Source organism: Astyanax mexicanus, chromosome 24 (assembly GCF_023375975.1).
Source record: "Astyanax mexicanus isolate ESR-SI-001 chromosome 24, AstMex3_surface, whole genome shotgun sequence".
In the NCBI taxonomy this organism is placed as follows: Eukaryota; Metazoa; Chordata; class Actinopteri; order Characiformes; family Acestrorhamphidae; genus Astyanax; species Astyanax mexicanus.
Window position 1 is genome coordinate 2,273,451 of NC_064431.1, and position 16,889 is coordinate 2,290,339.

General features: G+C 39.7%; 1 protein-coding gene across 3 annotated transcripts in view; it reads right to left on the bottom strand.

Moving 5' to 3' along the window:
* Window positions 1-16,889, bottom strand: part of LOC103031622 (metabotropic glutamate receptor 7) — a 285,237-nt gene that overhangs the window by 63,919 nt on the left and 204,429 nt on the right. For all 3 annotated transcript variants that reach the window (XM_022682217.2, XM_022682219.2, XM_015606383.3), the window contains exon 7: window positions 8,983-9,122. In XM_022682217.2, coding sequence (XP_022537938.2) covers window positions 8,983-9,122 — 140 coding nt within the window. The remainder of the gene's footprint in view (window positions 1-8,982; window positions 9,123-16,889) is intronic.

Sequence of the window (16,889 nt, forward strand, 5' to 3'; positions counted from 1 at the left end):
TATAACTGGTGGAATCATTCCCTGACCCTCTCTGAAGTCACTGTCCTCTCATCATCATGACAGGGTTCTTAATAATGTGGTAAACCCACCACACTCATCCTCCTGTAAAGGCCCACCCGTGCCCGAAGGTCAGATAAAGGTTCTTTCTAAGAGCCCTTTAACAGCAGTGTAAATATATGATGATGATTTATGACCTTGCGATGATAAAGACGTGGCTATATCTCAAAGGTCACGTCTCTATAGGTTTCCGTCTGACTTCTCACGAGTCTGGCATTTGACTCATAAGGATCCAGGCGGTTGTTCTACAGATGACATAAAGGTTCCTGCCCTAATTTTCTTTTTCCATGTTTCCCTTTATAACCTGGAACATCAGGAACTGAAGCGTGGAATGCAGGGTTTTTAAGGAATCTATGGTTGGTTATCAAGAAGATAAAATATAAAAATCATGAAAAAAAAAAAAAGATCTGAAGCTAAATTGGTTCTCACTGGTTGCTCCGGTATCCCAGGTGACATTGATGCTATGGGGTTACAAAGTAGTTGCTTGATGACCACTACAGATTCCCATTTTCACTATGGGGTGGTCACTATAATATCCAAGGGGGTTGCTGTGGTGCTGCAAGGTGGTTGCTAAGGTGTTGCTATACCAACACCTTGCTAGGTGGTTGCTGTAGTATTCATGGAGGCTGTTAAAGTGTTGACAGATGTTTACTAAGGTAGCTATAGTTTCTATGGGATTGATACGTGGTTACAAAGGTGCTAACTGGTGGTTGCTGTTTTCTCAGCTGTTACGGTAACAGTTTTTTTTTTTTTTTTGCATTTGTTGAATCACTTGAGTGTGTGAATGGACAACTTTAGCCAGATGTCACTAGCCATGATCGTTAACACCCATTCCATTGTTGCCAGTGTTGATTAGCAGTTACTACAATGTTGCTACGCTGTTGCTATGGTGTTGCTAGGTGGTTGCAATAGTAATCATGAAGGATGTTAAGGTGTTGGTAGGTGTTAGCTAAGGTGTTGCTATTGAATATGGTTGCTACACAAAGGTGTTGGTTGCTAAGGTGTTGCATTAGGCTGCATAGGTATAATTATGGTACAGTGTCAGTTGCTATGGGGTTACTAATTGTTACAAAGGCGTTGACTGGTGGTTGCTGTTTTCTTGCTATGCAGTGTTGATTAGCATCATGTTCCTGTGCTGTTGCTAAGCTGATGTTGCTGTAGATGGTTGCTATACAAAGGTGTTGGTTGCTAAGGTGTTGCATTAGGTTGCATAGATAAAACTATGGTACAGAATTAGTTGCTATATGGTTACTATGTGGCTACAAAGGTGTTGACTGGTGGTTGCTGGTTTCTTGCTATGCAGTGCTGCTAAGCATTGTGTGTTTCTGTGCTGTTGCTGAGCTGTTGCTGCTGTAGACGGTTGCTATACAAAGGTGGTGGTTGCTAAGGTTCAGCTTTAACGTTGTCTATGGTACAGAATTAGTTGCTATATGGGTACTATGTGGCTACAAAGGTGTTGACTGGTGGTTGCTTTTTTTTAACTATGCAATGTAGCTATGCATCGTGTTCCTGTGTTGTTGCTGTACAAAGGTGTTGGTTGCTAAGGTATTGCATTAGGTTGCATAGATACAACCATGGCACAGTATTAGCTGCTATGGGGTTGCTTATGTTGTTAATAGGTGTTGACTGGTGGTTGCTGTTTTCTTGCCATGTAGTGTTGATAAGCATTGTGTGTTTCTGTGCTGTTGCTAAGCTGTTGCTGTTGTAGGTGGTTGCTATACAAAGGGGATGGTTGCTAAGGTGTTGCATATGGCTTCATAGGTATAACTATGGTAGCATATTAGTTGCTATGCCATGCAATGTTGCTAAGCATTGTGTGTTTCTGTGTTGTTGCATAGCTGTTGCTGCTGTAGATGGTTGCTATACAAAGGGGATGGTTGCTAAGGTGTATTTTTAAAGTTGTAAAAAAGCTGTATCAGTTGTTTACTGAGGCGAGGCGTGTTCCAGATCCCTGAGCTTTTTAAGAAAATAAGAAATCCTAGAAATAGTCATGAGTGCATAACCCTGTTAATTATTAATGCCATGTGCATAAAGCGAGCGCGACAGGAAAAACAAGACGCTAGAAATCCGATGCGACCTGGTGAATTTGGCATCGTCGCCCACCTAACCGTGATTCACTGCTTTTTTTTCCTGGCACCAGACTTCAGCGGTAGCTTTTATCACGAGCCCAGTGAGCAAACAGGATCAAGCCGAGAAAACCCAGCCACCGTTTCCTTCCAGTGTGCCGAGAGAAGCCGACGGGGGACTGAGTGCTTTTCTTCCTCCCACTAACCCCAACACCAGAGCTCCCAGCCAGGCTTACTGCAATGTGACCTTCTGGGCTCTCTGGGGCTCGGCAAAAAGAGAGGGGAATATACAGCTCTGGAAAAAAAAAATAGGCGACCACTTAAAAATGATGAGTTTCTTTGATTTTACCAAATTAAAAACCTCTGGAATATAATCAAGAGGAAGATGGATGATCACAAACCATCAAACCACCAAACTGAACTGCTTGAATTTTTACACCAGGAGTAAAGCAGCATAAAGTTATCCAAAAGCAGTGTGTAAGACTGGTGGAGGAGAAGAACATGATGCCAAGATGCATGAAAAAAAAAACTGTGATTAAAAACCACCAGGGTTATTCCACCAAATATTGATTTCTGAACTCTTAAAACTACTTTATGAATATGAACTTGTTTTCTTTGCATTATTTGAGGTCTGAAAGCTCTGCATCTTTTTTGTTAACTGATTCAGAAACTGAAGTGGCCTCTAAATTCTATCTAGAGCTGTTTATAAACAAAATGTTCTGTAACAGAGCAAAGAAACTTCGTTACTTGGGCGGTATATTCACGTTCATAAAAAATGCAGATGCCAACACGTGGTTGATATGGTGTTGCTAGGTGGTTGCTGTGAAATTTGAGGTAGCTGCTGCTTGAGAAAAAATAAGTACAGTGAAAAAAGTAATGTGAGTTTCTCATATTTATTTCTCAATTCCATATGATTGCAGCCAATATAGACCCAAAATAGTTTAAGCTATGTTTGGTCTGTTTAACTTCATTTCATTTGTTAATATATATTTGTTAATATATTTGTTAATATTGTAGAGCAGCACAGCAGGGTTAGTATTACATGTTATAGCATGAACCTTGAGTGTATTATTGCTTGTGATTATACCACAGTTCCAATATTGCTGTTTATTGAAAGATTTAAAGAGAGTTAAAGAGGAGGAGACAATAGGATTTGTTTGGTTATAAACACTCCACCAGTTAAAATAGTTCCATTGCTGCTCTGTTTGTAGCTGCGCTGTTTGGTTTGTATTTGGCTTGTAAGCGCTGCATCGTTGCTAGGTTTCCTGTATGTGGCGGAGTAATGCATGAAGAGCTTCGGTTACAGTGCATTACCGGCTGATAGCGGCACTCATAGAACTTTTGGCCTTTATCTTGTTGAAAAATGCTGTGTTATGCTATGAAATGCAACTTATAAGCCTCACAGAGATGTCATCTGAACCATCCTGCCACTTGGTACTTTTGTAGACGTGTATATACCCGTACTGTTGGGGAGAAATGGGAGGGGCCGTGATGCGCAAATGACATTTGCGGCGTGAGCCGGGGGCGATCCTGGGAGATGACTGTACCGGACTCCTCATCTGTGACTCAATGCGTCCAGAAGCTGTGAATCACACCACAGTGGAATACTCCCTCTCTCTCTCTTTCTCTCTCTCTCTCTCTCTTTTTCTCTCTCTCGTCTGTTTTTCTCCTCACGCTGCAATCGCCCGAACAAGGATTCCCACAAAGCAGCGAGCTGAATCCATTTATGATGCCACCCGTGCCCAGGGAAGCACCGGCTCCTGACAAATAATACACATCCGACACAGAGGCACAGTCCTAATGTCAAACCCCATTATTCTCTGCCTCTCCATAAAAAAAATAAAAATAAATAAATGCAAAAAATAAAACAGGAGTGAAGCTTTCTGGGAATTGTCAACGTGAGGAGAAAGTGCATAATTTAATATGTGCTCGGCATATCGGAGTAAACACTGAGCAACAAGAGGCCAGAGAGAAACAGTTATGATGGCAAAAACTGATATAGAGAGAGATTAGATAGTATAGTATATTATTGCATATTATCAAATTCAAAATGTAACCCTGTATATCATCCCTTTTTGTCGATTTTTGGTTTACTACATAATTTAAACTGACTAACTGTCCCTTACACTGTGCCAAAATTTCTTGATGAACGGACCAATAGAAACTCTTTAAAATGACCTGAAATAAACTCTTTTTACATTGACTTCCATTAAAAGTTTACAAAGTTTTTCTTCTCTATCCTGTAAAAGTGCTGTTTTGGAGAAGTTAAGTATTTTTCATAGGACAGCGATGACATCATTTAAAAATTATGAGTTTCTTTTAATTTGACCAAATTGAAAACCTCTGGAATAAAATCAAGAGGAAGATGGATGATCACAAGCTGATCATCAAACCACCAAGCTGAACTGCTTGAAGTTATCCAAAAGCAGTGTGTAAGACTGGTGGAGGAGGAGAACATAATGCCAAGATGCATGAAAACTGATTAAAAACCACCAGGGTTATTCCACCAAATATTGATTTCTGAACTCTTAAAACTTTATGAACATATGAATATGAACTTGTTTTCTTTGCATTATTTGAGGTCTGAAAGCTCTCTGATTTTCTGCAAATAAATGCGTTAAATGACAATATTTTTATTTGGAATTTGGGATAACTGTTAATCATCAATGTTAATCAAACCATGAATTACGATGCCTACCAAAAAGTCCTGAAAGAGAAAGTCAGGCCATCTGTTTGAGACCTCAAGCTGAAACAATACTTGGGTTCTGCAGCAGGACAATGACCCTAAACACTCCAGTAACAGCTTTGTGAAAGACTTAGTATCACTCAAGATACTGCAAATGCTCGATTGAAGGGTGGCCCAACCAGTTTTTTGGTTTAAGAAGCAAACTTAAATTTAGGAAATTGTATGATCAATTTTAAACCATAAAAACAAATGAAAATAAAATGGAGTTACAAGGTTTTTGCAAAATAGCATCTAATGTATACTGTATGTATAAGTTGTTTTATACATACATCTTGCATATAAAAATTATATTACACTTACATATAGCATTCCAACAATGCTGTAAGCTATAGTACACCAACAAATACATTTATATACTATATACTATACTATACTGCACTCTATGCACATACATATTAATACACTACATATACAAATCTAGCTGTTTAGAGTTATAGAGTTAATATAAGTCTCTCTGAAGTGAAGTTGTGTCATGCATATTTCTTCATTTCCTGCATGAAGCAGGACTCTAACACACCTCAGAGTGAATTCTGTCTGATGAAATTCTCCCGAATTCAATTCCTGCAATTCCCGCTCCGCTGTTACGTACGATCTGTGCATTTCAATGAGCGCGGCGGTACAGCACTTCAGAATAAACAGAAGCGTCTGCGCTGTCGGAGGATATTTACAGGCTTGATCTGGGGTAAACTCGATTAAATGGCCTTGTGGTGGTCTAACAGATTTAAAACCTGTGTTTTTTTTATGCTGAAATGGGCTAGCTTTCGTTTTTTTAACCCTTTAACGTCCTCGACCAGGGGCCTATATTATTTAAAAAAAAATATTTGACTAGTAAATATTACTAGTAATAAGGGCTGTCCCATTTTGTATCATATGCGATAAAATTGGCCAACATTTGAATATGGTGAACGATATTATAGCCTAAAATATCATACCATAATCACCCACCCCTAATTATCACATCAGTTCACAACTATTAGTTTATACTTTTTTACTGTTTTTAGCAAAAGAAAAAAATCACACTGTTCTTATTTCCCATTATATATCTGATATAGACTATGTAGATTATATCTGTCCAGATTATATCATTTCATTTAATCCTGGCTATATGGAGATATTTGGAGGAGTGCATTATTATTATTAATATCATGAAATTCTGGATCATTAACTTCTGTTACAAATCTGATGATAAAATTCTATTCTGTTAAAATAGCATCAGAGTTTAGCAATAAACCTACACTGATGGGTGTGGTGGTCTGGAAGTGAGGCGTGTTCAGATAACACAGGTGCGCCACTGACTGATTAAAACCCTGACAACAGTCAACAGTCAGCCAGCCATACAAATGCAGATGTGCCGTAGGTATGGATGGGTGTACACCGCTGCTCGTCTGAGATGCACAAAGCACCACACTGTTAAGATACGAATGTACCGAAGTCAGACCATGTCACATGTTTTTTGTGCACTCCCCTTGTGACGCCCTAATTCCAGCTGCACGATCCAAAATTGATCGATGCGCTATAGATCGCTAAAACAGGACCCACAGTGACTCATGCATGCTCTACTAAACTGTTGAGCAGAAGTTTAAGAGTTAAAAAAAATATATAACAATAATAATAATGCGCTGCATTTAAACTCCGCTGGGAGGAGATATCTTAAAGCTGACATGCACTAATTGTGTTAGTCGGACTCTAGTTATTCTCAGCATTAATTATGATTCAGATTAGCTGCTGGTGCTTAAGAGAGTCGGCGATATGATCAAAACTCATTAAGAAAGGCGGACCTTGAGGGGACACTTTGACCGGCGCGATCCGGAAAGCGTTAGATGGTGCTTCGGCTCCAGCGTGCCGATTGCAGAACATCTCAGGCGAGGCGGTAGCGTCCCTCCAAGCTGTTGTCTGATTGGTCTCAGGTCGGGGAGAGGGAGGAATCAAGCGCAGCGCTTGTCAATTTGATTGCCCAGCGCAGAGCAGATAAGCTGATGAATTCCGAGACCCACTCTGAGACATGCTGCGATGCCCTGTGTTGCGAGGCTGATTTACACTCTATTTGTGCAGCGAACATCAATACCTTCCTGCATATGTTGTTCTCTCTGTCAACTAAATCACAGGGTTGCCAGGCATTGCTAAGAATGCGCGGCTGGTCGATAGCGGTGCGAGTGCGAGTGGAAATGGGACATGCATGTCAGGGCAGTGATGCAGTTGATGCATATGCTGCATAATAAGATGAGTTTCCAGAGCTGTGCTTCTTCAACATACTGTAACATTAGTTTACGATCACTTCCTTGTTTCTACATATAATATATTGATATTTTAAGCTTCGCTAATCATATAGGAGTTCTATAATTAAAGGCTGTAGTTCTGTATCTCTTGTATCTATTGTATCTTATCTAATAAATTTATTATTAGCCAGGGTTCGAATTCATGCAGCCATGCAGCTTGCCATCAGCTGCCAGAGCCCTGAGAGAGCACAATTGGCCTTGCTGTTTCTCTCTGGGTGGGTACAGTACAGTAGATGGTGCTCTCTCTTTCCCCTCATCACTTCTAGGGTGATGTGGATCAGCACAAGGCTGCATCTGTGAGCTGGTGTATCAGAACCGAGTCGCTGCACTTTCCTCCGAGCGTTAGCGCTGTGATGCTATTTCAAAAAGAGTTCAAAAAGAGGCTGAGTCTTGACTTCACATGTGTCGGAGGAGGCGTGTGCTATTCTTCTTAACCCTCCTTGTGTTGGGGCATCACTAGTGATAGGGGATTTACAGCTGAATGGGTGGGTAGATTGGCCTATAGCTAAATTGTACTAGATAACCTCTTTTGGTTGGATCAAATTTTGATCCTTTGGTTTTTCACACCTTTTATTTCGATTCTGAAGCTCCAGACCAAACTAGTTTATTGTGAAAGCACCTTGAGGTTCAAACAAAGGACATTATCCTTTGATGCTCTGGAAAAAGATGCTTTTTTGTGTCTTTTTTTGGAAAAATGTCCATTGCGAACTGATGTGATTCACTGAAACTATTATATTCCATAAGCAGATGAATATGCAGACCAACCAACATCACTCCTAGGGTGATGTGGATCAGCACAAGGCTGCATCTGTGAGCTGGTGTATCAGAACCGAGTCGCTGTGCTTTTCTTCCGAGCGTTAGCGCTGTGATGCTACTTCAAAGCTAAACTGTTCTAGAGAACTGAAAGCTCCGCGTAGGAAACTCGAAATCACGCCACTTTTCTCAGCCAATCACCAACTCCCACCTGTCCTTAAAAGACCTCCCTCATACCTGTTCTCCCCTGCTTGCAGACGCTGACATACGTTTTCACCCTCCTCCTTCCCCACCGCCTCCAGTTCGGTCCCGCCGGTTGCCCAGGGGATAGGCTCCGCCCCCGCCGTACAAGTACGGCAGGATCTGCGAGGTTCCAGACGCTGCGGACCTGGGCTTCGACGGGGCTTTCGCCAAAGACTCTATATACACTATATTCACTTACTAATTGTCATACGTGTTTATTGGGATTAAATCTTTCTTGCTGCACTTTGTTTCTAGAGTTTTCCTGCTAGAACCTCTTTTGGTTGGATCAAATTTTGATCCTTTGGTTTTTCACACCTGCTATTTCGACTCTGAAGGTCCAGACCAAACTAGTTTATTGTGAAAACACCTTAAGGTTCAAACAGAGGCCATTATCATTTAATGCTCTAGAATTTCAGATGTTTTTTGAGTCTTTTTTTGGAAAAATGTCCATTGCGAACCATTGTGATTCAATGAAACTAAAATACTCCATAAGCAGATGCATATGCAGACCAACCAATAGCTGCAATAGGTAACAACTGCTAAAGATCACATACAGAGTAAGGTACAGATAATGAAAGTGAATTATTTAGTGTTTGGCCTCATCAGTGGATAAAGATTACATTGCTTATTTATGGCTGGTATTGATTGATGTTTTTTTTTCTCCCCCCTTTCATCAGATCAAGTTCTATTGAAAATATTTTGCTTCTGCTCAAATGCCATATTCAAGACATTACATAGTGATAATATAGTTAAAATACACTATGTAGAAAATGTAACCCCAACTACAAGACTTGTGGGAATTAAAACATTTAATTTAACGACTCTCATCCTCGGTACTCACGTTGAGCTGGAGATTTTCAGTCCATTGCCCAATGACTTTGTACCCTGGAGAGCTGTTATTGTTCATCTGGTACTGGAACAAGTCGTAGCGTCCTGGAGCATCTCCATTATGATTGAATGTCACAGATGTTCCTGCACTTCCTGGAAAAAAAAGAAGAGAGAAAGATAGAAAGGTGAGGCATATGAGATATGGAATCCCGCAAGGCTCTGTTTTAGGACCGCTGCTAGTCCCTACAGCAGAGGAGAGCTACTTCAGTTTCTGAATCAGGTTTATATTTGAGTGAAATGAACATTGTTATTTTATTCTATAAACTACAGACAACATTTCTCCTAAATTACAAATGAAAATATTCTCATTTAGACGATTTATTTGCAGAAAATGAGAAATGGGTGAAAAAACAAAACAAGAAAGATGCAGAGCTTTCAGACCTCAAATAATGCAAAGGAAACAACAAGTTCATATTCATAATTCGTAAGAGTTTAAGAGTTCAGAAATCAATATTTGGTGGAGTAACCCTGGTGGTTTTTAATCACAGTTTTTTTCATGCATCTTGGCATCATGTTCTCTCTCCTCCACCAGTCTTACACACTGCTTTTGGATAACTTTATGCTGCTTTACTCCTGGTGCAAAAATTCAAGCAGTTCATTTTGGTTTGATGGCTTGTGATCATCCATCTTCTTCTTGATTATTCAATTTGGTAAAATCAAAGAAACTCATCATTTTTAGTGGTCTCTTATTTTTGTTCAGAGCTGTATATATATATATATATATATATATATATATATATATATATATATATATATATATACATGTATATATGAGTGTAACTGAACATAACAACAGACTTATACATATGAAACAGAGACTTGTCAATCAAGAATGTATAAGCAGTTTTGACCAAAGGAGGATGGGTCCATCCTCTGAGTCCTCCCAAGATTTCTTCTTCCAGCTTTGAGGAAGTTTTTTACAAAGACCACTGCTGCCTTTGGTGGCTCACCAGGGGTCCTGTGTTTTATTTTTTATTGATTTGTTTTGGTCTTATTGTTTTATCACTGGATTTCTGTCAAACTAGCCTGAATCATTGGGTCCAAGTCAGGAATACAGGAATACTCCCCTGAGCTCATACAGTCATACACTCACACCAAGGGATTAAACCCACAACCTTAGGTCTCCAGAGCTGTATATATATATATATATATATATATATATATATATATATATATATATATATATATATATATATATATATATATACAGGGGTTGGACAATGAAACTGAAACACCTGGTTTTAGAGCACAATAATGTATTGTGGTGACGGACAGTTCTGGTGAAAACAGGAGAGTTGAGGTGCACATTGAATATGGAGTTTTTTGGATACAATCCGGGTTAGCACCCAAACATCCCTTTCAGACAGCTTCCTCTTACAGCGTCCACAGTTAATCCTGTTGGATGTGGTTGCTCCTTCTTGGTGGTATGCTGACATTACCCTGGATACCGTGGCTCTTGATGCATCACAAAGACTTGCTGTCTTGGTCACAGATGCTCCAGCAAGACGTGCACCAACCATTTGTTCTCTTTTGAACTCTGGTATGATATTTTGAGCAAAACTGTGCTCTTACCCTGCTAATTGTTACTTTACACTCTGCTCTTACTGGTGATCTAAAGCATTACTTTTTCCAATCCAGTAATCAGATTAAAGTTACTTATCTCAGTCACTGTACGATACTTTTTTGTCATTTTCCTTAGTAGAAAAGATTATTAATCATTAGTTAATGGGTATATTAGAGAAAGAATTTGTGAACGCTATTGTAAACTATTGTACCTCCCTTAAACATAAATTCATAAATTACATCTTCAGGCATGCATTGTTCTCCTGCAGTGCACTGCATTGCATTTAACAAACCCAAAAGCTTCGTAAAAGAACCGCAAACACCGTCTCTCACCAGAAGGACCGAATCAATCGCTGGATTCTGAACAAAACACAAAAACACAATCTGTTGACTTTTCTCTGAATTCAGAAAAGTCTCCTTTTGTTCTTGTTAGTAAAGTAAAGCGTGAGCAGCCCGGGGGTCAGGAGCTCGACCGGGCGGGGCCTGACTCAGATCCAGGTCCTGTACCGATCTCCTTTCGTCGCCAGCGGATATAAAAACAACAGGGTCACGCTCTTTCTTCAATTCGGCCAAATGAAAGTCAACCTTCCTCTCCTCATTAATCACACTTACAGTACAGCGAGAGTCTCGTTATCCAGCAGTTTTTTGGGAATGTAAAGATCACAGCTGCAGAGTACGGCTGCACTGATTCTGGAGGCAAAAAGCATTTTAACATTTTAATGACAGGGTTTCTCGAGTGGGAAAGCCGGAGGGCTGAGTTACGAAATTTGATTCTGAGAGAATCCGCAGATATCCTGACAGTCTGATGAGCCATGCTTCATCATTTTTTGGTGGAAATGGATTAACGGCTTGATCTGGTGGGAGAATGCAGATCTAGGGGCCGTATTTCAGTGATCTACAGCACATCAGTCAATGGCGGATCCCGTAGTTGGATTTAGGGCGTGTCGGTGTGTCTTTGGTACACACTGTGAGCCCAAATAAGTTTAATTTACTTTAAAAATTGGACGAAAACGGTTGCCTTAAAAAAAGTTAAGTAATGGGTAATCAAAACTTAAGTTAGTATTACTTAGAACATCAAGTTATTGCAGCTAATAGGGAAGTTGATTTATTTGTAAGGTAGCCCAGGGGGAATCACTACACACTGATGGTGAGTGTTAGTCAGAAACTGTTGGACACGCCCAGTATGTAAATAGATTGTGACAGAAGCCAATGGAAAAGAAGCTGTTAATGGCAACAGACTAAACTCAGTTATTATAAGTTGGTTCAACTCAAAGATCTCAGTTTGAATAGTACAGTATATGAGCCCACAAATCTGAGTTCAACTAACTCAAAATAGTTGAGTATTGTTTGGAAATATCCAATTTTATGTAAAACAGACTTAAAACAGAGTTAAAACAACGTATGGGTTTACAATGCAGCGTGTTATGAAAGGCCTGAAATACACAAAAGACATGATCGAATTATTTTAATTAATCATGGGAGTGGTTAATTGTGGCCACGACATGAAATAAACCAATCAGTGAGTCACTAGCTCATCATTCCCTTTAAGAACCAGGTGAGCTCTGACTTTGGCACATTTGTATCTTAACAGTGCTGCGCTTTTGCACGTCTCAAAAACAAAATGCTGCTTCCCCACTTCTCTTCTCTTCTATTTCTTCTCTTCTCTTCTTTTCTTGTTAACTTTGAGTTAAAATTACATTTTGAAAGTCTCATTTTAAAAGGATTTGCAGCAGGGAGAACGCGAGGCGGACATAAACGCGGATTAATTTATTTACAAGTAAACAAACAATGAACAAAAGCTAAACTCAAAACAAGAAGAGACAGGACTAGTGGAATTAACACTGAATAAACTACAAAACAGTGTCAGTCCTGATGCTGTCAGTCTGCCCATTCAGGACAATTGTTCCTCTAAAGACTCAATTTCCCAGCATTCTCAGCCCATGAAGAACACTGACCTGCCCTCCTTCTGATTGCTTATTTTCCACACCTGTTTGTAGTTGTATAAATAGCCCTTTGTTCCCTTGGTTCTCTGCCGTGTATTATCTATTTTACCAGCTCTGTTACTGTCACATCCTGGTCTCGTCTCGTGTCTCTGTGTGTCTTCCCCACGTGACGTATGCTCCCCTGTGTCTCCCGTCTCAGTACCTTTCCACCACTTGTCTCATTTGTAGCTCCGCCCCTTCCCCAGGTGTTTCCAATTCTAGTGTGTTTCCTGTTTCTTTAAATAGCCCTCGTCTACCACTTTGTCTCCGTCGGTCTTTGCACCGTCCCCTGTTGTTTTGTCTCTCTGTGTTTCTCTGTGTTTCATAGCCCTAGTTCTTGCTCCGTGTTTATTTCTTGTTTAGTTTTCTAGTTTCCTGTTTCTTCCTCGTTTCCCCAGTTCCCTGCTTAGTGTTTAGTTCCTTTCTGCTTAGTTTATTTATTATTGTCTAGCCTAGTTTTTCCCTGTCTAGTATTAGCTTCTTGTTTGTTTTCCCTTGTAAATATATATATCCCTGCCCTGTTTAGTTTTGTTTATCTTCTTGGTTATTCTTGGTAGTTTCTAGTTTCTTTGTGTTCTTACCTCGTTTGTTTCTTTGTTTATTTACTCCCTGTTTGTTTATCATTCGTACTTCTTGTTTTGCTTAGTTTATGTTCTCTAGTCTTACTGGTTTGTTTTGGTTATTGGTTATTTGTTTATCTAGTTTCATTTATTTGGTTCACTCCCTTGTTCCTTGTATATATCTCCCTGTTCCGTATTTAAGTGTTTACTTGTTTCTTGTTTCTTTGTTACTTGTTATTTATTTATTAAATTATTATTTATTGATTTCACCCTACCTGCACTTGTGTCCGCTTTCCTCGTCACCCTGCCTGGGTCTCCGTGACAGTTACGACGCGTTTTCCTTGCTTCCATGCTTCATTGTTATTGACGCTTTTCCGCTTCTGTCTCGCTACCAATGCAGAAAGTTGCAAAACGTTTTTTTTTTTATAAATTTTACGCAAACCTTTTTTTTTGTGTTTTTTTTCTCACCTGTCCTGGTCCTGGCGATGAATAGAAAACATAAAACAGCAACCTGATGGCATTGAACAGGAAACAGAAAACAGGAAACAAGAAACACCTGTGGAAAGGTAATGAGGAGAGGCGGACCTACACATGAACACAGATGGGAGCACTGAAGACATGGGCGGAGACAAGCAGAGACACAGGGAGCCATGTGCTCTGAGGATATGGTTTAGACAAAAAACAAAGGAAGAAACGACCAAAATGTGACAGAAAGAGGAAAAAACGACTCTCAATTGTTTCAACTCTCCAGTTTTTGCTGTGCAGATTCATCCTGTGTTCACAGATCTCAGTATTCAGCTTATTTCTGCAGTGAGTAAATCTTTAAGAGCCCATTTTCATTGGAATACCGTTCCTGCAGCGAAATGTCCTTGTAACTGGTGCAGTTAGGAGAGTTACCTCATCGCTACCCGTTGTCACAGCGAGTCTTGTCATTCTCAGAAAAGAGAAAGTCACTCGGCATGTCTTTCTTTCTTTCTTTCTCTCTCTCTCTCTCTCTCCACCCCCCCTCTCCTGCGCTCTCTCCCCCGTAAAAGCCGGAGCTGCAGAGGGATAATGGAGCAGGAAAGCTCTGCAGCAGGTTGCCTGGTCGGCCCACGCTGCTCAATGTGCCACAGTGGTCCCTCTCTTTTGTAATACAGAGGAATCAAGCCTTAATCGCTGCTGGCTCCTCTTCTTCCCCACCTCTCCAGTATTTCAACACCACGTCTTTAAAGGGAAGAGAAATGAAGGCTCTCGATTGCGTAAAATACTCTTTGTACCCCTTGTACTTATATGGTATTTTTTTAAAGTAATGTTTGTGGATGGACTGTTAAATTTTGGTTCATGGAAAAGGGTGGAGTTTTGTGAACAGGGCTCTATGGTCTATAGGGTTATAGATTTTTTCATTCACACGCTTCACCTTTTAATGCAGTAATTAAAAGAAAATTGTCATCAAATGTGAATAAATGTAAAAAAAAACAAAAAAAAAAAAACAATGGGCCTCATTTATTATCTATAGCTAATGTATAGGGGTTGAAAAATTTCATGGCTAAATTGGAGCAGCCTGGTGGCCAATCTACATTAATTGCACATTATTGCACCAGTAAGAGCTCAAAATATTGCAATGCACACTTTAACATTAACATTCCAGAGTTCAAAAGAGGACAAATTGTTGGTGCACGTCTTGCTGGAGCATCTGTGACCAAGACAGCAAGCCTTTGTGATGCAGCATCAAGAGCCACGGTATCCAGGGTAACGTCAGCATACCACCACGAAGGACCAACCACATCCAAAAGGATTAACTGTGGACGCTGTAAGAGGAAGCTGTCTGAAAGGGATGTTCAAAGGGGTGATAACCCGGATTGTATCCAATAAAAAACATAAAACCATGGCTGATCAAATGACGCAGAATTCAATGTGCACCTCAACTCTCCTGTTTCCACCAGAACTGTCCGTTTATGAATATTTCATAAATTATCAGTGGCTAATACTAATGTTATATTAGGATTATATAAGTGTTATAATCATTGCGTTGTTAAGTTAAGGGCCTAAATTAAAGGAACATTTAGAGCAAGATTATAAAATTTATAAAACAAATGTGTGTAAAATATTGATATTTCTTATATATTTTCATGCATATAAAACAGCCTTGTCTTTATTAAATCATTTTTTTTAGAGATTTTTTTTTCATTTTTTTTTTTTCAAAATATAAAAGATAAAAGGAGGGTTAAGGTGGTGAAGAACAATATGAACAAAGAAAACAATGAAAAAAATGCCCTCAACTGAAAATAAGAATAATAAAGGGAGGATTTCTGTGGGTGGATTGTGTGTAGGAAGCTTCATCCTTGGGCACGCTGTTATATACGTCTATATGTGCCCTTGACTACTGTCATATTTCTCTCCTTGGCTGGAAGGAAATCTCTTTAATAGAAGAACTGATTCACTCACTTCAAAAGCGCTTTCCTGTATTTACTGCACGTCAAAAACGCCAGACCACTCTGAGATGTCCTTTAATGTTAGATCACCAGAGTCATGAATGAAGTGTATGGCCTGAATCTGACATACACTATACCTTTTGTATATACTGTTTATACGGTTCTAATAATGTTTTCTATTTATATTTTCTCTACACTGTAAACCCATACGCCAGGGGTGTCCAAACTTTTTTTGTTGGGGGCCAAAAAGAGAAATATATTTGAAGTCACGGGCCACAGACTCTATAATAAAACAAATAAAGAAATATACCACTTTAAATAATACTTTTTTTCTGATTATTTCATTTACACACCATTTTACTTGACTTACTATCTTTATCTTTGACAGTGTTGTGTAAACTAAGATTTTTCAAATCGATGTTTCATTTCATGATGTCTCTTAATATTAAACTTAATTATGGCAACTTTTAGACTCTTTGCCCCGTTTTTCTGCGCTAGAAATGCGCACCCTCTCCGCTTTTAGACTCTTTGGCCCGTTTTTCTGAGCTACAACTGAGTACTCTCTCCGCTTTTAGACTCTTCGGCCCGTTTTTCTGAGCTACAACTGAGTACTCTCTCCGCTTTTAGACTCTTCGGCCCGTTTTTCTGAGCTACAACTGAGTACTCTCTCTGCTTTTAGACTCTTCGGCCCGTTTTTCTGAGCTACAACTGTGCACTCTCTCCGCTTTTAGACTCTTTGGCCCATTTTTCTGCGCTACAACTGAGCACCCTTTCCGCTTTTAGACTCTTTGGCCCGTTTTTCTGCGCTACAACTGAGCACCCTTTCCGCTTTTAGACTCTTTGGCCGTTTCTGACACCTAGTGTTCAAACTTTGAATCTCACATTATAAAAAACCTGCTTAACAGCGGGCCAACTTTCATTCTATTTCTATAATACCTCACGGGCCGCTCCAAAAAGAAAACGGGCCACAGTTTGGACACCCCTGCTCTATTGGGTTTAGGTTTGGAGACATGCTTGGCCAGACCATCACCCTTACCTTCAGCCTTTTTAATAAAGCAGTGCTCATCTTAGAGGTGTGTTTGGGGTCGTTATCATGCTGGAACACATTGGAGTTCATGTGTCCCTCAATGAAATGTGCAGTAACTCCCCAACATCTGCTGCACTCATGCAGCACCAGACCATGGCACTCCAATCACCATGCTTGATAATCTGAAAAAAATTTAACTATGACAAAAAAATGCAAAAACGTATACTGTACAATAGAGGAACTCTTGCTCTTCCTTTCCTGAAGCGGGAATATGGTTAAATTGCGTATTGGTAAACGTAAATGAAAAATCGTAT